General features: G+C 43.6%; 1 protein-coding gene and 1 long non-coding RNA gene across 2 annotated transcripts; one reads left to right on the top strand and one right to left on the bottom strand.

Annotated features, from left to right (window-relative positions):
- Window positions 1–4,751: 4,751 nt before the first annotated feature.
- LOC134031528 (uncharacterized) lies at window positions 4,752–7,536 on the bottom strand. Its single transcript, XR_009931927.1, has 3 exons — window positions 7,142–7,536; window positions 5,207–5,271; window positions 4,752–4,871 (listed from the first exon to the last, which is right to left on the bottom strand). It is a non-coding gene; the product is annotated as an uncharacterized LOC134031528 (long non-coding RNA).
- dusp3a (dual specificity phosphatase 3a) lies at window positions 7,166–19,479 on the top strand. The gene is made up of 4 exons (XM_062475206.1): window positions 7,166–7,430; window positions 7,517–7,701; window positions 12,103–12,335; window positions 14,847–19,479. The coding sequence occupies exons 2-4, from the start codon at window positions 7,532–7,534 to the stop codon at window positions 15,074–15,076; spliced, it is 633 nt and encodes a 210-aa protein (XP_062331190.1). The 5' UTR covers window positions 7,166–7,430; window positions 7,517–7,531; the 3' UTR covers window positions 15,077–19,479.
- The last annotated feature ends 5,571 nt before the right edge of the window (window positions 19,480–25,050 follow it).

Below are 25,050 nucleotides of genomic sequence, written 5' to 3'. Positions count from 1 at the left end.
ACTCTCATCAGGCCTCCAGGGAAATCTGTTCCCCTTGTGTTCTCAGTGTAAAAGACTACAAAAAAAAAAAAAAAAAAAAAAAATCTACAAAAAGTTTTGAAATGTTGAAAATAAATTCTTAAAAAAAATAGGTTTGCATCATTGATTTATGTCTTTCAAAACGTTACCCGGGAAAAATGAATCAAATACAAAATGGCTGAAAGGGGTGTATTTATGTAAATGTCCACATTGCCTCAATATGTTTGTGTCACTAACGCAAATGTCCTTTTGGCTGATTTTTCAAACCTTATAGGCTTCCAGATGACATCATTCTGAAGTACCATGCACAATTTCACCTTGATATGTCAAAAGATGACTGAATTACAGTTGTTTAAACTTTGGCTGAATCTAACAACACTTGCCACAGGAGAAACAGCTTACTTTTTTTATACAGTAACTGACCACAGTAATTCCTAACAATGAGAATAGCTCAATGGTCTGAGATGGTGTACTGCAAAATGCAAGGTCTTAGGTTTTAATCCAGCCACAGCCTTTGGGCCTGTCATAATTCCGATTATCTGTTTAGTTGAACAGGATTACATCATTGTGAAGTACCATATGCAAAAAGATTCATACGAAAAAATATGTCTGAATTACAGCTGCTTAAACTTTGTCCCGAAGCTATTACTCTGCCTTTTCTATTCATATAAACTCAACAGTTGATGTGTAGCAGAGAGGGTAGAGAGGCTGACTTGCAACCACATGCTCTTGAGTTTGAATCTCCATTCAGCCTGTTGTTGTTTGCCAAACATAAAGTCATTTTGCACTCTTGTTGTCCAACTCCAATATTTAAAAAAATATATTTTTTCAACCTTTAGAAACTTTTGTTTCCGAAACGTTTTTTCCACACAGTGAAAGGAAAGGAGAGAGAGGTGATGCCCAAATACAAAATAAAACTAAAGTAACGAGCCTGGCTTGAAAACAATTTTGGAATTAATTAACATCTTGATAGAATATAATTCCCCAGACAACAAAATACCCAGTCAGAAATGCACCAGACTCTTTTTTCACTTCCACCAGAACCAACTCACAGATTAGACAGACCTGGCATCAACCACCTTGGATTAAGCATTAAGGGTCCAATTAAATTGAAACCACACAAACGACACACAGAGACCAATTCTGGTTGGCGGCAAGTTTGACACGTCTATTCAATCTAACCCAGGTCATGATGATAAGCTTGTGTTTATAGATAGCTCTGAACTCGTGAACAGCTCTAAAAAAAGGGACCCAGTTCCAAACCTATAATCACTGCCTGAGTGTGGGCTGGCAATAGTGGTGTGTGGGATATGCTGGTAATCTTCCTTCAGACAGACTAAGCTACTCAGACACCTTGCAAAACTCACAGTCCTGGACAGACCTTCGACATTCTCTGGTTGCAATGTTACAGTGGTGCTGTGATGTCCCACATTTGTTTGCGATATGGCTAAAATAAGGGTATTTAAGTTCTATGTGGGCCCACACAACACTTACACTGTCATGGATGAATAAAGAAATGTACTAAAGGGCTCGTTTTCTTTGACTCACAGGAGAAAATGGCTAGGAAAGACACAATTAGTCTTTTAGAAACGCCGTTTTGTGATGAGAAAATCTGTCAAATTGCTTTTGCAGTCAAGAATGAAATTGTAGGGATGACAAGATAACCCCTCTACTACTAAAAGTAGATGAGCAAAACAACGCAGCACAACAAAGCATGATCAGCCTTAGAAATGGCAATGAAATGCGTGCATCGTAAATCTAAACGTGTAAACTAGCCGATTCAAGTGTCCTTATCGAATCAAATGACTCTCTGCTGGGAATACAGAACATCCCTTCATACATGCTCAAATTTCAATTGCACATGGGGAGGATGAGCGATATGCAGAGATAGAATGAGGACGGGACCAATAAAAGTATTGATCATGGCGCTAAGAGGACAGCTTGGCCTGATGTGGAAAATGGCTGATATGGCAGTATGCCACGATGATAATCGCTCAGCACAAACAAACGACTCATTAGCATGTTGTGGATTCGCTGGTTTGTAATAACTCATATCAATATCCTAAAATTTCTAAACACTTTGGATCATTTTGTTCAAGTGTGCTACAGTAAATTGACTGAATGAATGAAATTCTGCTTCATACTCAGGAATGACTGTCTGACATTGTTTGTCATGATAAACAAATTAGTCTGTTACTACCCTATTGTTGAGGTCAATATTTGACAACTCACAGATGGAGGACTTAGGCAATACTGGGGTATAGAGATAATCACCAACTGGCTGAAATAACATTAGTCCTAATCAGACTTGGAAAACAAGGCCATTGTTGGCCCAAACAACACAGTGGTTGTAAATTGCATTGCAAAAAATGGACGAAATCCATTACACAAACATACCACTTTGCTAATGACATTTAGACCTATTTGTTATGTTGTCTATGGAGCACTATCTGTTTACCCAGATGTCAATAGCTAAAGCTCTAAATTGAGTCATCTAATCTGTTCAAGCACAGATACCTGAAAGTTATATATTGACCACAGTTTACACATAACCTTGTTTTCTATCATATAAAAAAGTGAACGCTTAGCGAATGTGGAATTTGCCTTAGACGAGGTGAAAGGTAGCTATAACTTCTGCCAAGTCTGCAGAATGTAGAGAGTTCTATTAAATAATGCATCTGTGCCTGGATTTGAAATGTGAATAATTTAGCTTATTGCAGAGAATAAGGAAACAAGGGTAATATGGTGCTCAGTCAGCTCTTATATATGTGGGTGAATACTGCAAAAGCAAAATGATGTCTATTTATCAGAAGAATTCAATGACTGGTTCCTATTATGATGACTCAGACTTAGTAGTACAGACAGAACTACACTGAGTGCCTTCTACCAACTGAAGAAGCATTTATTTTTATTTGGGAGAACTGATTTGAACCAAATCAAGGTATTTACTGGTCCAGTCTGGGTGCTGCTCATGTCGTGGTGGAACCACTAACAAGACAGACAGGCGGTTAAGGAGACAGACAGGCGGGCAGATAGCAGACAGGCAGGCAGAAAAACAACGCTGGTGCAGTCCCTCCTGGTGAGTCGTGCCTTTTGTTTATCCATGAGGGAGAACTTTAACACAGCCTGAGTCCGTCACAAGACCTGTCAGTAAGAGCTAGACAACGCCATGCTGTTTCTCATTGGCTGAGTAACAAGCAAAGCAAGTACATCTGCTAAGAGAAGAATGAGGACAGGGTTTGGGGTTCTCATTTTGGTCTGTTTATATGCTCACATAGACTACGCCTTGCCTTACATGCAGCACAGCAGTAACCATGGCTGTGTGCTTCTGGCATGTCCAATACGGTGATAAAAGTGGTTATGATATGCAGGGTTTTTGTATTTCATCCATGACTACACCTACTTGCCAATATTTGGGTCAAAGAAATAACTTTCAGACACACTGTACTGACACAGATTTGCCTCTCTCAAGGAACTGCAGGTAACATATAGGCATAGGTAACCTGTCTTTACAACTAAAGTTTAGCATTTGTAGTTCACGTCAAAAGTCTGTTGCTTCAGGGGCCAGCACCCTTCCATCCAAACCGAAGGGGACCTGAGAGTAAAACATCAGAGGTCCTGACCTCATTCTTCAACGCTAAGATGAATGTAGCCGCACACTGCCCACCCAGAAGAGAGGTGGAGAGGTCACCATAGGTCAGTCTCATCCTTCAGTATCAACAAATACACACACGTGCACAAACACACTTACACAAACACACATCTCCGCAGAGACACATACTAATAAACACACATTATTGCAAATACTGCTCATGATACCTAACGATCACAAGGTCACTCTCCAAACTTAAGACAAGCATTTATTGTTATTCTTTTGCCTTGTACAGAGGTACATCATTGCATTTTTCCATCACCACGGTATTCAAGAAGACCGAACAAGCAGATGGTTGTGTAATCACATTTCATCCTTGTTCAGCTATCGATAAATAACCCTGAATGTCCCTTACGGCATGAGACAAACAGCCAAGTGAAAAGGTTACAAAAAGACTACTCTGTGGCGCACTGTGAGATCAAACGATTCAGATTGATGAAGATTCACAGAATGTTGCATGAATGGGAGAATGGGCTATAGAATGCAGCCAGTGCTCATATGCATTACAATAGAATAACCACACAGAGGCTGCAAGTAATGACAGGGCACAGCGCACACTGAGACCATCTGGATAATTGTACCCAGAGCTCCTCACAGTCAAGTGTTGCATTGGGACGGTGGGTTCTGGAAGCGAACCCAAGGGAAGAGAGCGCCCCCTACTGGTAAGTCCACAGCAGTAAAGTCTGCCTCTCCCCATTTTAATGAGGAAGCAATTGAGAGGAAAATAGGATTCATCCCACTCATTGATAAAAAAAGGTGAGGTATTACTTTTTATGAGTTACATGGTTAACACCGATGCTGCCCATGCTTAGGTATCAACCAAATAAATACATGTTAAACATCTAACTATGAATTGTTATTTTTCTATTTACCTTTGTTACCTACAGCGGTCTATGTGTCAGTTTAGAATGCCGTTGTTAAAGGACGTATCACCAAACACACTGACTTGTGCTACTGATGTCTTGTTTGGGGTGATGTTTACTCTTTATCAAACCTAAATGCAAAAAAATGCACTGGGATCCATGTTGGCCCACCTCCTGCACCTCTCCCCCCCCCCCTGAAGGAACACTGCTGTGTGGAGAGATCCCACCACGGACCCTGGCAGAGCTCCTGCTCCATTAGGGGCACCGCTGACATGTCCTCGCCCAGCACAACCACCTCAATGACACGTGAAGGACACGGAAAGAACAGGAATCCATGGCTGAAAAAGAGAAGAAGAAAAAAGAGGAAAAAAATAGTGAGATTAGATCTTAGGGGACTAAAGAGGGTATGGGGTTACCTGGACACGCATTTACCCTCTGCTCAGATTTCTGCTTTGTACGCTCCCTTGAGCAAGGAGGTCAGGTCAGTCTGGCTTCATCTAGATATTGAAAACCATATTGTATTTGTTTATGCCAAAGAGCGCTTCTATTCTATCTGTTTATACTGAAGAGGAGAGGCCACACCACATGTGTTTACAGAGGACAAGAGGCCACCAAGTCAATTCCCTGATCACATTTCCAATTTTTATTGTTCAGTGTCTGGCCTCTGATTTACCTTTGGATTTATAGGCTGGGCCCAGGTGGTGGTTCTCCAATCATGAGGCCGGCTTGTTGCATGACCTGGATGAAAGAGTCAATAAAGAAGCCCCTAAATCAGCAGTCTGCCTGCATCGTGACAACCAGATGGCCCTTGAACCTCCCTTATCATTCCTCACTCAGATTGAAGTCAAAATGGAAATCAGCACAGATTTAGACATGCATGCACACAAACATGTACAAACACGCACACGCACACTCACAAAAATGTCTGGTGTAGGCCTATTTTCCACAATATTGGAATTAATTTTTGTGTGAGGTCTGTCACCATGGCAGTGCTCTGCATTTTTCTTTAATTGCCATGGAAACTGAGAAATGATAACTGGCCTCTGCCTTCATGTGTAATGAGAAACACAATGTGTTCAGGTGTTTGAAGAAGGACACAGATATTATGCAGCCAAACCATGCTCCTAAAGGCAAGGATTGGCTAACCTGTTGCCAGGCGTCCAAGCTGACGATGCCAGTTGGAGTGAGGTTTCGTACCACCAACTCTGATTTCATTCTGATTGGACCAGGGTACTCTGTTAAAATGCCAAGTGAGTAGTATATGACTTTATTGACTTATGTCTAATATATTATCATTATTTGTCATCCTAATGGTAATTATACAACTCCAACAGCAAGAGAAGCACTCAATTAAATTGTCTTACAGTTAACCAAGTATTTATCAGAAGGAGTACACTATACAGAAATATTAATGCAGTTTAATTCAAAATAGCGTAAAAACTGTTCTCATTTGAAAAGGACCAAACAACTAATATATTTAACCAAGATAATTATATTAATATACAATAATTATAATAATATAGTTGACATAGAATATAGTTGTAATCTATTTGAGAGCAATGATAGAAGGATTGTGTTGTGGCTCCATCTTGTGGTGATGTTGAGTGGCTGAGATTTAGCTGAAACACTGGATATTTAGTCTGTTACCAAATTTGAACTGAATAAGAATTGTTGTCACACAACGAATGTATCATATGCTAGGCATTTCAATCCTGATATAATTCTGTACTGAATCAAAACGTCTTATATGATATAAGACGTTTTGATTCAGATATAAGTTATATCACATTATATTAAGAAATGTTGGTTAGAGGGGTAAATGTAGGGTGATGATAGCAAGACATCCAGTATCTCCTCTGAACACCCTACACTGTCCCCCTGTGGTTAGATATCTAACTACACCAAGCAAAAGAGCACAGATAGATTCCTGATACACCTGTAAGAACAATAGGGGATGCTATGACTGTTGATGCTACTGTGAGACCACATAAACCACGGGTGAGTTTTTTGGTAAAACATTTGTTTGGAAAATAAACAATCTCATTCGTTGGAAAATAAACAATGTCATTGTTGGCTCGCTGTTATGTCAACTAAAGGCTACAATAAATCTCATCTAAATTCTCCAGTCATTGCTTGACCACTTAATGCTATGTAAACTAGGCTATATGAATATACTGTAGAATCTGTGGTCAATGTAATTCTATAGGCAAGGTGTATGACCAAATTGTATATAATCCCCGGAATTTTGCAAGAATGTACAGGTGTGACCAAATGTTTCATTAGCTACTTGAAGTGGTAAGTATTACGGTCAAGTGTAAAATGACAGATAAAAGTCTGCAGATTGTATGTAGTATGGCTTTAAATAATACTTTGCTTCTCGTTTGTCAAATCCACTTGTTGTCTTTTGGGGAGCAAAAAAAAGCGAATACATTAAAAACCTAACAATGATTTATAAAATGCGTTAAATGGGTCTATAGAACTTGATATCTCTGTATGATAACATGATGTTAACCGTTGAATGACGGTTGATACCCAATATTTACCATAAGATAAAGAGATGCCACTGAGAGCCATTTTGGCCAGCAGTTTTTTTTAATCCAGAGCATACCTGTTCCATAGGCATCGGTATCAGTCTGGTAGAAGGAAGACTGAAATGTAGCCGACTTCTTTATAGTACCACAAAACAAACGTAATTGAGCGGTCTGTCTAATGGCGCCCTGTCTGCTTTGTTGATCGGTCCTCGGTTGCACCCCTTGTACGCGCGTGTCGCTGTCCTCCGCCAATTCCTATCTCCAGGGCGTCTGACCGGCGGTGGGCGAGTTGGGGTGTGTCTGCGAGCGAGCGAGAGAGAGGGAGGGAGCGTGCGTTTCAGATAGCTTGGACACCACACGACTCAAGTGAGAATAAAATGCTGCAAAATCAGAAATTGACACGACTCGGGCTCTGGCAGTAATCTGACACTTGTTTGTTCGCCCATACGAAGAGACAGCCTGGAACCATGAAGAAACATCAGAGCCCGGCAAAACAACCACCAGCTGAAGTCACCATACCAGACAACGAGGTTACTGTGCAACAACTGAACGAGCTTCTGTCGAATGGCAGTGGATTTTACAGTTTACCAACACAACATTTCAACGAGGTGTTCCCCAGAATATACGTTGGTAACGCGTAAGTCATTTTGTCTGTAATCAAATTCAAATATGGGTTTCTCTATTTTTTCCCTCCAAACAGCCTGCATGTCCATCAGATGACATGAACAGGTATGCTACTTTATCGTAATACAGGACCAGGATCTATGTTCAGTCACGACGAAGACAACATTTGGTTTTGAAATGTTGTCGTGTCCTTCCTGTTATTTTTGTTTTCAAAATAACAACCCTGAGCCTCATTGTCTGCCAAAACAAGTACGCTACCTATTTCCATATTTCACCCGAGACAGCCTGCACCTGTACTCCTCAATGAAAAGTGTTTCAGGATATTTATAGACACGATTGACTATAGTTAAGTATAATAGCAGTATTATTAGTGTAGTTTTATACATCGATAGACTATTTGTCAAATATAGTCTATGATTTGGAATACATGGGCATTTGTGTTCTGGTTTCGAAAAGAAAAGACAAATACACGCGTGAGACAGAATTGATGCTCCCGCACGCTGATGCTTGAATCTGAAGGGCGATGCAAAGACCTATTTTTCCTCAATGAAACGACTCCAATATGTCATTATCTGAGCCATCTTCTCTCATCCGTTTCATTCAGCGCCACCCATTCTTTTAGGCTACAGTAGCACGATTTACGGAGGACGAGATATGACGTGAGTACGCCTATAAATCAATTGAGTAAAATAATCAGAACCACATGTGCAAGGTTCATCAGTGATAAGTTGCAGCCTGGTGGCGATTGATTACATTGTTTGGATCTTGAGAAATACCGACTAAATGAAGAATTTCCTACATTAATATGTAGTAAAAGCTGTTACTGTTCATTCTCCACGTGTTAGTTTTGTTAAACAATACAAACACGAATGAAAATAGAACAACTTAAGACAAATCAATTGAAATTAATATGTTTATATTGATTGGTGTAAGTCACTTTTATTGTGTTTTAATAGAAGGAACACAGGACACAACCCAAATATTACTTAAACGCTGAAACACACACACACATGCACTCACGCACACACACAATTAAAGGAGTCTAGTGGGCTAAGGCAAACTGTCCTATGGTATTCCCCTAACCCATATATCTGAGGTGGTTGACTGGGTACTATAGGCTATGCAATGAACATGCCGACTCACCGGAATTTACGGTCCACATTCCGGTAAGGTTAGTTCTTGGTATTGCTGCGCTGTATGCTGATAGTGTGGGAGAGGTGTGGTTTGCATGTAAAGAGGTTTATTTCATAAACATATGCATCACTTCAAGCCTCAATGCAAATTGAACTTACTGTAACATTGGTGAGTTGACCAAGTGACAAGAACCCACTTTGCCGATGTGATGATTAAAGTATCTAATTTTCGTTCATCCCAGAAGCAGATGTGCATTACAGTATAATACCATATCGCACAGACTGTAGACTACCTGCCTACAGTATTTCCCATATAAGGAGCCATGAACAGGAAGTGTTTCTGCCTAATCCATCACTTGGCTCCAGACGAAGCTAAGAGATGTGTACAGTGGTGAGCTGGACAGAAAGCAAGCACATTACCTCTGTGCTACAACAAAATCAATTTGAATATGCCACTCCTCTGAGCCAAGTCTAAGACTGTTGCTGTTGACTCTCCTTTGGCTCTGCTCTGTTTACTGAGATGCCGTCATTGGGAGTTCATGTTCTCTAGGCAGCTGCTTGTTGTTGAAAATGAGAAACGCGAAATACTCCAGGTTTCTGTTATAGTGTTTGTCTGATGGAGAACATTGATCCACATCGAGCCCCAGTATTTCCTGCTGGGAAATATCAGCTAAGATATTTTGCACCATATTGTGCATGGCGTCTCACAGTAGGTGATGTCAGAGCAGAGTAAGATGGGAGGTATGGATTCACTATTGATCAAGCTCTGCACGCTAATCTGACCACTCTTCTCCACTGGGACCAGAAGAAGGAGCTATGGCGGTTCAGATCCAGCGTAGCCCTTGTTCAGTATTGTCCTGATGTATGAAACTACTGTCTGTCCACAACAAATGGGTTAATTAGCGCCCATATGCTACAAATTGTCATTGAACATATAGGACAGGGACACAAAGACCTAGATAAAACCAGAATGGGCTTTCCAATGGCCTGCGTATCAACGCTGTATATGGAAAGGTTCCTAGGAACACCTCAGCCAATGCAAGGACAGAAAACAAACTTCAGCAGATATTAGCACTGCTGAAGTTTGTTTTCTGTGTATATATATATAGCTAAAAAAAGCAGCACCTTCAATGAAATTAAATGTTGATGGAATCTATGATGAAAGCCGTGCTAAAATGCTTTTATCAAAGAACAGGCCTGCATCTAAAAGCGCTCTTTTACGGTGGAAGTCACTTCCCCAGTCATTAGGGGTTGTTTTTCCAGCGGACGTACAGTACAGTATGGCTCTGCTAAGCGCTGGCTAGACCTGTGGTTGACTGCACACTTTGGCTCTTTGTGGGGCTGGCATTAATAATGTATGGCAGGGGACTGCAGAGATCACAGCAAGGAGAGGAGGGACAGGACAGGTAAGAAGGGAGCGAGTTCATCCTCAATCCTGACACACATACATACACACAAACACCCACACACACACACACACACACACAACTACACAAACACACTAACACCCATACTTTGTGGGTGGGTGGGTGTTGGCAAGCACATAACAAGCAAACCAACTCACACGCTGACGTGTTTTCCCTGTACACGCTGAATGAGTCTCAGACCATGTTGACAGACCTGCGTAGTCACACAGTCAGCAACATATTCGTGCACACATGCTCGAAGTGACACCTAACACAGTGAGTCATTGTCATTGCAGGAGAAATATGACTGCAATCTGCTGTGGCTCTGACAGGTCGGAGAATCACAGGGGGGCAGAGAGAGAGAGACAGAGAGAGAGAGAGACAGAGAGAGAGAGACAGAGAGAGAGAGGAAAGACAAGTGTGTGTGTGTGTGTGTGTGTGTGAGAGAGTGTGAGTTATGGGTGTCTGTGAGCTAATGTGAGACCATGTACAGAGCCCGTCGCTCCATCACCTCAGGAGCCTTGGCCCCAGAGGCAGTCAGACACGGAGACAGATGGGCAGCCTCATCGTGCTGTCGTAAAGCAAAATGGTGGCAGACTTCATCTTTATTAGTCAGCCGGCGTGGGCGGAGTGCCCCCCCCCATCCTCCCTGGAGACCCTGACTGGGTCAGTCAGCCTGGCCTCTGAAGTCTGAGATGGCCTGCACGGCACCATGGGATATCTCACATAACTCATGCCCTCCTTGACCTCAAGCCACTGTGCACTACATGGCTATGGACATCGAGTGGTTGTAACGATAAGTGTATGTTAGCACTCTTGGGTAGGTCAAACGAAGAGGGGGAGGATCTGATTGATTCTTTCTGGGAAGTTGAGATGAGGATGTAGGCAATGTGCTGGAGTGGAGTGTAATGGTGGTTTGATACAGTGCTCTGTATAAGTCAACAGGAGTCGACTGTATCTGGAGAGAGAGTGGAGCTCTTGTTCTCTCTTCCCTCTGCCCCCACTCTGTCTGGCCCTCACATACTGTACATCTCTCACTGTCTAATCCCCTTAGATCAAAAAACACATTCTTAGCTTCTCATAGGATCCTATTCTTTTACAATCCTTGTTACTTTCTCCCCTCACATCTCCGCCCTCTCGCCCCTCCCCCCCCTTGTTATCCGAGCCCTATTTCGGGCATCAAGCAGGACACCCGTGGCTCTCCGTCAGGTCCCCGGGCTGCCAGCCAACCGTCTCCTTGTGTCTGTTTCTGCTTTGAATCCTGCCCTGTCCCCTTGGGGCCACGCCGGCACGGCCAGGCATCTCCTCTTGTCTAGATGCAGTTCCACTATTTATCCCCATCATCTCTGTCATCCTCAAACCAGGCATGGCAGAGCCAGGCCAAGCTGCCAGAGAAAGTGGCCTGGGCTTGAAGGGTTGGGGGAGGGGGTTGGATTGGGTTCAAAGATTTTAAAGCCCAAAAAACGAATTGTCCTGGCAGATTGGAAGATGGGGAGTTAAAGCTATGGGCTCTGAAAAGACAATGTAAAGGTCTTCCAGGGTTCTGGTGGGCACAGTGTCAGCTGGAAAACTTGTATCTCCTGGTCTTGTTCCAAGTCACGGGGGTTTTTTCTCAAACCTGCGGTCGCTAGACCTCTTTTTGGAGCACCTTATTGAAAATGATGGTTTCTTGTCAAAATACCAACTTTTTCCGTCGTCCCATCGACTTTACTTTTCCACACTACAAGCGTGCACCTGCAGGTGTACATCATTGCGATTCATATCAACATTGATGTATTTTAACACAGGGTCCATAGAGTTGTTCTGTGCATCTGACAATAAAAGACTTGAACTTGTATTCCTGGTTAATGTGTTCTGCTCGGTGTGCATCCACAGGTTTGTAGCACAGAATGTGATGCGCCTGCAGAAACTCGGGGTGACGCACATCCTGAACTCGGCGGAGGGCAACTCCTTCATGCACGTCAACACCAGCGCAGGGTTCTATTCCGGCACGGGCATCACCTACCACGGCATCAAGGCCAACGACACGGAACAGTTCAACCTCTGCGCCTTCTTCGAAGAGGGGGCGGACTTCATCGAGAAGGCCCTGGCGCACAATAACGGAAAAGGTGAGTCGGACGTCTCCCTGTGACGAGTGTTCAGAGGTCTGACCACACGTAGTTCCTGACCTCTTAAACCTTGACCCAAAGTTTCAGAGGGACACAACGTGTGCCGACTTTGAATCCAGCCGAGTGACGAGTCTTGGGTCCAGTTCCCCTAATGATAAATTCAAGGGCCATTAATTGAACGATTTGAATGATCATGCAGAGTAACTGGAACTAACTCGAGTGGAATGGACGAGCGATTTCGATTTTCCTTGCAGTCAGTCTTTATTTGGTCACTCTGATTTGCAGTGTTAGAAAAGGACCGTGTGATCCTGTGTTGGTACACATAGTGGTCATGAAAGACGGCGCGACAACACGGAGGGTATTTAAACATTAAAAAGCTCCTTTTCTGACTCACAAAAAACAAGGGTGTGCCGGAGAGAGCATGCTCCTTCAGGGAGCAAGACACAAGACATGCTTTAGTGATGCAATCGCCGTGTCATCGTTCTTCCGGCTGAACAGGGCAAACAGGAAGAGTTAGACCTGAATATGGCAGCGTCTCAGGCTAAATCCGACTCACTCCTGAGCCCTGCTCCACATTCCTCCGTCAGGTCTCTTGTCAGAACGTTGCCTCAGATAGACGCCGGTTCAGATCAGACACGTCCCAACGTTGGCTTTGGAAGGGACTGAACTTCTAAAGGCTTTTTTTTTATTTGCGACAATTCATGTTCAGCGTATGGGCTAAATGAACAGGACGGTTTCAAGTGACTAAAGGGAGAAATCAAGGAGGAGAAAAAAACTTTTTCCACCTTTTGCCAAAACATCATAACTCATCACAAGCCTCCAGACAGCACCCCCACCCCTCTCCCCACCCCCGCAGAATAACAACACTCGTCCATCTCCTCAGCCCAGCACGAGGAACCCTCCTCCCAAAACTTCCTCCTAGTGTTGACACACCCAGGGGATGCATTTAATTGGTGCCTTGAACTCTATGTTTTATGGCATGGATTTAATGTCATCTTTGACACTGAGGAGCAATTATAAAGCATCTTAATTCCCAGCCAATTTGGCCGCGACGGCCCGGCTCCGCGGTAAATCAGCAACAATGTCTACAGCAGGCAACAGGGAGGACACTAATCTTTCCAGAGAAGGGGCTGGCGCCGCATCACCGCCCTCACAGTGTGCTGTATCCTCCTGTAACACGTCAACAAGCTGCCCGTGACATTTCAGGACCCCCTCCTCCAGAGCGGTGGAAAAGGTCATGAGTCGGGGGCTGAGAGAAGGGATGGGTAGGGGAGGGACAGAGAGAGAGAATAAAGGAGAGGAGGAATGAAGAGATAAAGAGGGAGTGAGTGGGGGAGTGTATGGATGTGTGTGAGGGTGTGGGTGTGCATGGATGGGTGTGTGGATGTGTGTGAGGGTGTGTGGGTGTGTGAGTGAGAGGGTGTGTGTGTGTGAGGGTGTGTGTGTGTGAGGGTGTGTGGGTGTGTGACTGAGAGGGTGTGTGGGTGTGTGTGGATGAGTGAGAGGGGATTTGAATGTGTCTGACTGATGTGTGGGAGGAGAGGGAGCTGCAGTCTGGGAGGATCTACCAGGAAGATCCAGTCGGCTCTGCATCGATCTGCAGGAGGACGCTTGGTGATTGGGTATTGAAGAGGTCACCTCGATGGCAGAGATACAGTCCCTGAACTGAACATAGCAGAGAAAGGAGAGGAGAAGTGGATAGGGGAGGAAGAGGGGAGGGGAGCAGAGAGGGGAAAGGGAGGAGGATGAGAGGGGGGAAAGGAAGAAGAGGAGAGGAGGGAAGGAGAGGCAGAGGAGAGTAGTAGAAAAGGAAAAGAAAGGAGGGAGGATGAGGAGTGTGGGGGTGGATAGGAGTAATGGGGAGAGGAGTGGCATCGGGTTTCAAGCTTGCTGCAGAGTCGGCAGATCTGACCTGAGAGTGAACGGATCGCCTCCACGGTGAGAAGTTGGCAACATGAAGGTCTCCTGGGGCATGTTCAGGTCCATAATGAATGTATGAGTAAGACAGGTTAGGGTTGGGGTTAGACACACACACACACGCGGTACATAAACATTGTTGGAGAGCTCACACACTCACAAGGAGACATAGTCTCACAGCACGTGCGCACACACGCGCGCCTCTAAAAGTAGGGCGTTGTTTAGGCGCAGTGTAGATGGTTTGACATGGCCTTGTCTGTCGTAGAGGTCATTCAGGCCTTTGATTTGCATCTCGTGGTTGGGGAGATGCTTCGCTAGGCAGGTTTGGACTGAGCATATGTTCCAGAGCCCTCCCTCCCTCCCTACTGGAATCCATCCCTCCTTCCCTCTCCTTCAGTCTCCTCCCTAAGACCCCAGAAATGTAAAATGGCTTCCTTCGTTGAAGACCACGAATGACTTCAAAGTTGGAAGCAGGGCAGTCGAATCTTACCGCCTCTAAGTCGGGAACAAAGAAAGACAGGAGCTACGGTAGGAACCTTCTACTGGGAAGAAATGAGACTCTGCCTTAGTTCTGTCTTCATCTTTGCCCAACAGGGAAGGTGTACGTCCACTGTCGAGAAGGCTACAGCCGCTCCCCGACCATGGTCATCGCTTACCTCATGCTGCGCCACAGAATGTCCGCCAGGCAGGCGGTCGCCACGGTGAGGCACAAGAGAGAGATTGGCCCCAACGTCGGCTTCCTGCGCCAGCTGTGCCAACTCAACGAGAAGATGGCAAAGGAGGGCAAGCTGAACGGAGAGGTTGGCAAGTTAAAGACCAAATGAGAAGGATTGAGAGAGACACAAATCCTTCTTCCATTCTGCCTTTACAGGTCTCAGCTGCCCCCCCGGAAGAGCCAACAACACTTGACCGACCCGAACCAGCATATACTCAGACACGCCACACCACTGCAACACACACTCGCACATCACACACACATTTACAAGTTAAAAACACTCACAGTCTCACACTTCTATATCTCTCCTCTTCTTCCTGTGCCACACACACACACAAACACCCCTACACACATCTGTCACGCTGCCATCCTCATTCTCACCATCGCTTTTCCCTGAAGATCTGTGAGGGTACATCTGCCTGATATCCGGCTGCTCTCACACTGAAGGAGAGGTTAGGCAAGGAGAGACTGGAGCCTTCTCCAAACACGGCTCAATGCTCCCCTCTCATTCCTGTTCTATCTCCCTGTCTCCTCAGTCCACACAGGCAGACATCTGACTGTACCCCTAAACCCCGAACACAACCCCAAAGTGTCTGTGTTGACCTGAGATGTAAAGCATTCCCTTAACCACACATGTAGTTTACTTTCACACGCTTCCCTTTTTGGAGCAAAGACGTTGACAATGTGGTTTAAATCCTAGATTATAGCACAACTATTGTTTCCCAGTAGATTGTAACCATTCCATAGTTTCCCACTGCCCTGCAGTCTCTGCCCTGCACCTCAGAGTGTCTGAGGTAACAAATAATGTCATAGCATAAAAGGACACCTTTCCCTGCTCTTCCTGGGAGTGTGGGATATTCCGAGACGTAGACATTAGGAGGAGGCAGTACACAGGAGGTAGTGTAGGGATATCAAAGCATCATGGTGATTCCTGTAAAAGATGCTGCCACATTTTATATGAAGAAATAAGATTAAACATTCCATGAAGAGAGAGAATACCCCCCTTTGAGTTTTGACACTTCAGGCCTCGATGACCCACACACCCCTGCAGACATGCACTGAATGAATCCAGAATCTAGTATACTTGTGCCCCTGTGTGTGCACACTCGTCCGTCCCAATCCACCCTAACTCAACGCAGTCTTTCTCATTTCCTCAGCCCACAAAACCTCCTCCCCTTTTCTAGCGGATCAAGTGCATTTACACGGGAATCTCCCCATTCACAAAGACGCACTTGTCATGCCAGACAGTTATCCACTGCCAAACACCCGTGACACCCAACGTCGTTCCAACTGTCCAACAACGTCACAGTCGTTTGTCTTAGGCCTGTTCATGTCCACTGCCTTGTTCCTGTATGTACTACATTTTACATTTACATTTAGTCATTTAGCAGACGCTCTTATCCAGAGCGACTTACAGTAAGTACAGGGACATTCCCCCCGAGGCAAGTAGGGTGAAATGCCTTGCCCAAGGACACAACGTCAGTTGGCATGACCGGGAATCGAACTGGCGACCTTCAGATTACTAGTCCGACTCCCTCACCGCTCAGCCACCTGACTCCCTAGAGATGCGAGATGACAACTACTAACGTCCGACTGCATCTGGCTTAGTACACAGACGCAGGGTTGAATGACAAGGGTTTTCTGTCTGTAATAGTACATTGCAGTATATGTCAATATGTCAATCATCCCACTATGTTTATGATATATCAACGAGAATGCCCAAGACATGACAATGTATGTATTATATGTTACATAGACACATGATACTATAATAGCTAGTAGTCCGGTCTGTATTATGGTAGGCCTCGGATTGGACTTCATTTAGTGTAGGTAAAAAGTTGGCGCTGTAAAGGACTCGCGCTTTTGTGTTGAAACCGACGAGCTCGCTCGACTTCAACGCATAAAGGATGTTCGCCCCTCAAACATTCATACGAGGTGTTAACCCTTCTGATGCTCCCCGGGTCTCCACTTCATGTTCAAACGGAGCCGCCAGCCCTAACATCAGCCAGCCCTCGCCAGTCACACTAACGAGGAGAGGGGAGAGAGTCCATCACTCACCGTAGATCCCCTTAGATTCCACCGCGTGCACTAAAGAGGGCGCTAGTGCGCGTAGCTCGCGCGGCTCATCCCACGAGTCAGTTCTCGTAGCGCTCACGCTACGACGCCCGAGGGCTCGTCTGCGTCCGAGACCAAGCCGGCTCCGCTTCTCCCAATAGAGGAGAAGACTGACACTAAGAAACTAGGTTACATCGTGACATACAACACTATCTATTCCTCTTTCCGTGTCTATATACATATGAATATATACATGTACTGTATATACATATTTAAGTGTTGACATATATGAATGTAACAGCAATGTGTCTATAATGTGTAGGTATCGTAAGTACATGTGTTAGTCCTTATGTGTTAGTCATTCTGTAATTAGATATTATACACCATTGCAAACAGCTTTTCATGTCAACATCACCGTCCACCCTCGTCTTTCCTTCCCAGCTGTTGGTGCTGTGTAGTGCATCAGGGCTGGTACGGCTTTCATGTGTTTGTTTTGACCTTAGTTTTCAGGAGAACTCGAAATATTGTAGTATGCACAGAATGGGGTTTGGATTGTAGATGTATTGTGAGTAGAATGTATTGATTCTGTGAGTCACAGCAGGTGGAAAAGGATTGTCCACTTTCACCGTTATTCTGTGTTCTCTGAACACCAGTCATAATCCCATCACCCCTCCCCAACCGCCTGTCACCAGCCCACAGAAGGCAGTCCTGTGAAGAGTCAATCTGAGAATGAAAGGATAATCTGAAAGGATAATCTGAACCTATCATTAAACATTCCTGTGTAATCCCAAAATCTAGGATTTGAATAACCCTCGAACTAACAACTTTAGTCACAGAGGAAAAACTCAGTACCATGCCACAAACCAACCACTGCGCCAAGACTATCTGCTCTGCAACCTACTGTTCAATAGGTCTTTTTAAACGTTTTTAAACTGGCTTTGTGACTCCACACACTGGTTTGTTTTGCTCCAATATTTGTGTCAAATGTAGGAGTGATTATCCTACCGAAACACAAAAAGCAACAACTGAATTTTAAGATTTACAGTTCATTTGTATGAATAATACCTTCCAAACGGTCCAAGATGAGGGTATTTCTTTTAAAGCATTAACTGCCTACAGTTACACCCATAGAAGTGGTTCACAGGGAACTTTGTTAGTACCTGAGTTCCACAAATAAGGTTACTTTCAATTAACACAAGTGATCAGGAAGTGAAGGATCATGGGACCGAGTTGTTGAGCACCATCATCTGTACACTCACCCTTTCATTTGTTGAGAAATACTGCCACCTGCTGGTTTCATGATTCCAGTGGCCTGCACAAATTTTTCAATTATTTCATGGCTATTTTGAGTCCTTGTTAGATACATTTTCTGCAGTACTTGATACACATTGTCAGTATTGTGAACCAATAACTGTGCATAAGGCAGGACTATGTTGTTCTTTGGAATGTTATTTGATTGGTTATCCAAAGGATACGTTGTACTAAGGTTTAAACACATTATCTTGTGGTTATGTTTTTGGTATGTGCTGTATTGTCAAGAATGTCAATTGTGACCTTCCTGTAGTGTGTAATGCTATATACTGGGTAAGTTACATGCACTGTGGCTATTGTGGATAATATGACGCAATGATGACAGTTACTAGATATTTTCATCAGCCCACTAGTAATATACGCTGCAACACATTCTTTTGTTTGTTTGTTTTGGACAAGGACATTGAATGTTGGGTAAGACTTGTGTGCATCAGATGACCCAACTGTATGGAGTAACTGTCCATTCTGCTAGTGCTTTCTTTGCCGTGCCAATGAATGCTGCTCTTGTTATTATTCTTGTACAACCCTCAGAAACGTAGAGGCCTCCCACATAGGCCTCTTTCACATAACTCCCCATATGGACCCTTGTCAGCTGTCACCGACGGGATGTCAAACACGTTCTCATGACGACCGTGCCACCTCTGTTTAGGCACTAGCGGGAGATATAGCACAAATGACTCCACTGCCTACCCATCCACCTGTCAACGTCATCACCTGACGTTCTCTCAACGTTCCATTTATGTTGTATTGATGTCACTGAGGATGCACCTCCGTGGGGGCATTGTTACGTGTTGTTACGGCGCACTGAAGGGGTTGGGTTTTCATCCAGTAGGGTCATCCAGTGGGGTCATCCAGTGGGGTCCTTTCTCACGACAGTGTTTAGCGGGGCACTGCTAGGAAAGGGGGAGAAGGAAGACTAGTTGCGACAGGAATGATACAGCATCCCACCTAAAGCCTTACACTGAAGATGGATTGGATCTATTTTTGATTTGTGTATTCACTTCACACTCTAGGTGGGACTGCACCCCTCAGGAGGTGACACTGTTTGTGGAAGTGCACTTGATTTTAAACTTGCAATGTTATTTTTCTTACCTTTGGAAAGTTGTTTCTTTCTTATGTTATACAATAAATGGCTAAAGATGTTAACCTGAGCTGGGAAAGAGCGTGCTTACTGTCCGGTACATTAGTGGTTATGTTGATGTATTATTCAGACACACAGACAGACTTTCTTTTGACGTAACAAAGACACAGTTAAATCACCCCATCAATCACCTGTAAACGTAGTAGCTCATTTTAATATGGTCATTATTGCGATATCCCACAATGCTTTGGTTTCCTGAGCAGATCCAGTCATGAGAAGGGCTCATATTTTTATATAAGTGTAGTTTGCATGACAGTCGTCTATTACCCCAGCATTTTTCCAAAGACCGTTGCAAGCCCTTGTCTGTTTAGATGGGCCTTGATTACAACAGAGTGGAAGAATGTATTTGTGAAACAGAACATCATTATTTTCAAAAAAAAACACAAAAAGAAAACAAGGAAGGACAGCTTGAAGACTAGATAAATACTGTGGCCCAACCTGAAGAGTCTGGATCAAACCAGCCTGGGAAGAACTCCGCTAAAAAACAGTCACTCAAGTGTCTGCATACTGTATTCCATACATTTACACTTGGAAAATCAAGGAATGAATAAAGGAGAAATTGTTTAGATTTTTCTTGGCCGCTGAATAGCTTCAATATTGGGCATTGAAGATACTCGTCCTTTTCGTTGTGTCTCTGCGCTGTGTCTGATGGCCATGAGATGGAGACAAACTGCTCCGAAGGACCTCAGCAGAGCTCCATACAATCTCTCCCCCTCCCTTCTCAGTCTACATCTTCCGTCCTCTTACACATAAATACACCCATGTCTATACATTTTGATGTAAATGCTCATTTAGGTTTCACAACATCAAGAGACACACACCTGGCTCATGTCAGGTGGACCTTTGAAAAGGCTCTAGTCAACCGGCCTGACACTGCAGCACTCTCCCCATTCTCTCCATGGCCCCTTGCGCTATGCAATTACTGCAGGCCAGCTGTAGGGTCCCAGGTGGACCCCTGAGTGCAGGGGCCTCCTCCCTGCTCTGTCAGACCCATAATCTCTAGAATCAGGGAGTGTGTGTGTGTGTGTGTGTAAACATGAGTGTGTGAACTTTAGAGTGTGTGTACGGATGTACCCAGAGGTGTATGTACTGTATTTGTGTGTATGTGTACCTGAGAGTGTGTGTGTGTATTTATGCATGTTGTGGGTATATACTGTTTATATATACATAGTCTGGGTGTGTGTATATGTGTATGTAAATATACACACAATGTGTGTATGTGTATATATAGGCAGTGTGATGAAGTGACATCTATTTCCGCAATGCACAGCAGTGGTTTTCTTGTCTAGTATGTGCACAGAACAGTATCTCCAAGTCCCGCCCACAGGTGAAGCTTCTAGGACGGCCTCAAAAAGGAATGTGAGAGAAACTGTTGTTCTTCTCAAATCAAAAGAATACTATCAAAAGTGAAATAAATCAGCAAAGCATTCGATTTCTTTATCTTTTGACATTTCTTAAGTGAAAACTTATCTTTCAAGTGATTCAGTGGTGTAGTGCCTTTCACATAATTTCACCAAATAAAGGTGTCAGTGGCCTTTGAAACGTTTGACACTAATTTATCCCCTCAAGTTTAAGACAAAATACCAGAGGTTTAAGTCCCATATTCACCCAACATTCTGGGTTCAGCCCATATGTTAGAGTTCACGGAGAGTCTCAGAACTGAATTCAGTTTCCGAACAGCAAAAGGTTCTCATGATAATTCCCCACAGTTCTTTTTTTTCATGTAAGGCTTTTCCACTTTCATCTTTGTCCTCTTTTTTAATGACTTTATCAAATGGAAAGCACATGATGCTCCCCTTAACTCCTCGTCCTAATACTCCACACTCACATCCATGAAAAAAGGACAGGGTGGAGGGAAGGGGGGAGGAGGCAGGAGGGAGGAGAGAAATGCACATCTGTGGCGCAGCGCTAATTATTGGGAAATATTGAGAGAGAATGGGCTGTGGAATGGATGGCCTTCAGATCTTCTTCCAAGCGCCTGTGCCCGTGGTGGTGTTGCTCGTTTCATCTCCTTCTGCTCTGTTGTTTTACAGTGCCTTGTCGCTCCTGTAGAGCCTCGCCAAACACAGGCCTGATGTTTATTAACCCTTGTGCTGCCTTCGGGTCACATGACCCAAAGGTTCATAACGAACCATCGTTGTGTTTACCCAATTGTACCCAATACAAAAACATATAAAATAATTTTCTTTTAACCTTTGCAATGTGGGGGGTCTGAGACAGCCCAACGGTTAAAAGAAAATGCTTCACTTTGTTTTTGTATGCGGTAAAGTTGTCGCAATACGACGGTGGGTCACAATGACTGATGGGTCAGAACGACCCGAAGATAACACAAGGGTTAAGAAACCGTTATGTCAGGACTGGAGCAAGATGGCCGCCGCAATCTCCTGCAGGATCCCTGGGTTTTTGAGTCTCTAATATGACATTTTACATTTGTTCATTTAGCAGACACTTTTATCCAAAGCGACTTCCAAGAGAGAGCTTTACAAAAGTGCATACGTCAATGATCATAAACAACGAGATACGCCCAAAAACATTGCGGGTAACCAAAACATGAAGCATACATTGTGAAAAGCAAATAAGTGCCAATATGAAGAAACATAAAAGCATGTAGGCCTAGTTAATCAAATTAAACAACATGAACCTCATAAGTGTGAGATTTACAGTGAGTACAAGTAGTTAAATCAGTTAAAAACTAACCAACAAGTGTCACAAGTCACTCAATAGGCCTAAGTGTCATTGTGTTCCTGGAGGAAATAACCTAACATCGGATCCAACATATGAATGGTATTAAGGAAAATAAAAGAGGTAGACCCTCAACTAAGAAAAAAACAAAAGTTCTTCTTTCTTCAAAAGAGGGAGACAAATGTTTTACCTTCATCTTAGATGTGGTGTGTCAGTATTTTTTCCCCCTTTGTTTTCATGTAATTTGTGGCGGAGATGATAATCATACAGAGACTGGCAGGAAGGATGCAGTAACTTCATAGGAACTGCTTGAATATTACAGCAGATCAAACAATTATGTAGTCAAATTATCCACAGACATAACTTCCACATGAAAAGCTTTCTGCGCTGTACTGCAATAAATACGCATGTATGTGGAAGCTGTTGACAGACAGGCACCATACAAGGGCTACATGCTCTCAACAGAAAGGTTAGGTTCAAACTGCTCACGTCTGCTAATGCCGCTAAACACACTGCTACACTTTGCTACATTACGTAATCAATTTTCATATACTATTGATGGATGAACCATCAACGAAGCATCTGGATTGTGGCCTTGGCTGAATAACTTGATATTGTTAGCTAACATCACAAGGTTACATTCGGCTACTTCTGAAAAGCTGCATGACGAAAATTACAAAACAGGCTATTTATCTTCATCGCCATAAGGCCCGTGTTTTCACATTGCCTTTACATTTTCAAGTTTGAGAGAAAAGTTCCGCCCTGTTGTTTTAGGCAGCCTTCTCAGCAGAAATATTCAAAGTTACAGCATGACCAAAGGGACGTTTGTTAGCATGTAGTGGTTATATCACAAGCACATCCATGACCATATTACACCGTGACCATTTCTGTACTAGGCCTACATGCTACCGGTGGCTGTTATGACAACGATCCCTTGAAAGCCTACATGGCTGAAAAGAAAACATCAAATCTAAGGAAACCCAAAGTTATTCCAGATAACTTCTGTTTAACCTGCTTCTACCCGCATCAGATTTGTTTTCACACAATATGTCAGTATTGGTTTGGAGAGGGAGGCTTTTCTGGAAGCTGCTGCAGGTGGGTGGTCCCAGAAACGCCTCTCTGGCGTGATAACCAGCTACCTTTACGTGACAAGCTGTGGCATGACCCCTTTTATTATCCCTGTTTATAATTACACTTTATTGGATTTGATACCAGGGCTCAAGATTATTTTCACATGCTTGTTATCTTGTTTTATTAATCCCGTAAAAAACGAACTTGTGAGAGATTCTTAAAACGGCTATTGAAAATAATGTTGTCTGCGCCCGGAGAGTTTATGTAAATTCTTGCCTGTCTCAGCAGCTGAGGCTGTTTGTGCTTTCATGGGTAATTAGCACACCTTGCACTGTATTCCGGGAGAGACACAATTGAAGAATGTGCTGCCATCCGCTAGATAGATTCAATTTTGCTCATTCATCAATAAGTAGCTTAGGCTACTGTGCTTTCTATTCTATTAGCGCACAAATCGGATTTAGGAGAGCCAAGTGTTCACTTGCAAAAACACTGTCAGTGAATATCTGATACTTTGAAAATACCTCAACGTACACATGGACGTATTCGATATCATACAAGTCAGAGTATCTGAAGTAGGAAATTGTAGTAGAAAAACGAATAGAAAATCAAAATCCAGACTCATTTGCAGTAAATCAAAATGATGTGGTTTGAAATGACCAATGACTCTTGATGGGGTCCCCTAAAATGTAAATATGAAAGTTTCAAAAGACTATTTTGCGATCTTACACTTTCTGGCATTGAATAATTTCTCAAGAAATTGATTTCTCTAATCCTGAATCCTGTAGTTTGTTTGTAGTTGGAGCATGAACAAATGTGACCCATCAACCAGGATAGAAATCATCTGCCCCCACACTTCTTCTCTCAAACATACACCTCCAACATACACCAGACATTACATGTCTGGTGTATGCATGTCCAGCCATTGTAAAACTCACAGACCCACAGCCACACACATAGAAACAGAGAGGTGCACGAACAAACCAGATGGCCACAATCCCACTCACAGACCTCAAGCTAAGCTACACATGCAGGGTGGAATAAACATCACACAAAGATAATTTATGGCCTATACAGAATAAAGTCTTGTCGTTTTTCCATCTAAGTAAGAACATCGACAGTGAACATCAATGGCAAACATGGGTCATGGGGAGAATGACAATGCCAAACCCATTAAGAGTCAGGCGGGTGGTTAGACGGGGGAAATTGCTCTGCTGCGTCTTGCTTTGTAAACCTGGTCTCCATTTGATAAAAGTGTTTCCAAAGTAGCAGTCTGGATGGCAACAAAGCAGAGCTGCATCACAAAGACTACTAGGAAAAACACACCGTCCATGAAGAATGTAGGATTTATGTATTGCTATTAATGTCGTTTTTTGGAAAGGGGAAAGTTACATTCAAACAGTACTTATCATGTGGTTACACAGTGGCTGTTACATGCAAAAAGTCCAGCTCTCTTTCCCAATTCCCATTTTGCCTAAGCTGTGTCTTATTTGGTGACAGGTCAGTCTAAAAACCATACCTGTTCTATCCTCCTCATAACCATAATGCAAGAGAGGTGCATCTTGTAAAATGTAAAGAAAAGAATCCCATTGAGAAAGGTTTACATTGGCAGTGAATCATTTCCAGGTTAATTACTCAGGTAGCTAAGAATAGTCAGTCAGGTGGCTGAGCGGTTAGGGAATCGGGCTAGAAATCAGAAGGTTGTTGGTTCTATTCCCGGCTGAGCAAATGACGTTGTGTCCTTGGGCAAGGCACTTCACCCTACTTGCCTCGGGGGAATGTCCCTGTACTTACTGTAAGTCGCTCTGGATAAGAGTGTCTGCTAA

This window comes from Osmerus eperlanus, chromosome 12 (genome assembly GCF_963692335.1).
Source record: "Osmerus eperlanus chromosome 12, fOsmEpe2.1, whole genome shotgun sequence".
Classification (NCBI taxonomy): domain Eukaryota; kingdom Metazoa; phylum Chordata; class Actinopteri; order Osmeriformes; family Osmeridae; genus Osmerus; species Osmerus eperlanus.
The sequence above is the reverse complement of the archived record's forward strand: the minus strand, read 5'-3'. Positions and strand labels throughout refer to the sequence as shown.

Coding starts and splice junctions, on each gene's coding strand:
- dusp3a (XM_062475206.1), top strand. CDS start 7,532: ATGAAGAAACATCAGAGCCCGGCAAAACAACCACCAGCTGAAGTCACC. Junction 7,702..12,102: donor AGAATATACGTTGGTAACGC/GTAAGTCATTTT, acceptor GTGCATCCACAG/GTTTGTAGCACAGAATGTGA. Junction 12,336..14,846: donor GGCGCACAATAACGGAAAAG/GTGAGTCGGACG, acceptor TTTGCCCAACAG/GGAAGGTGTACGTCCACTGT.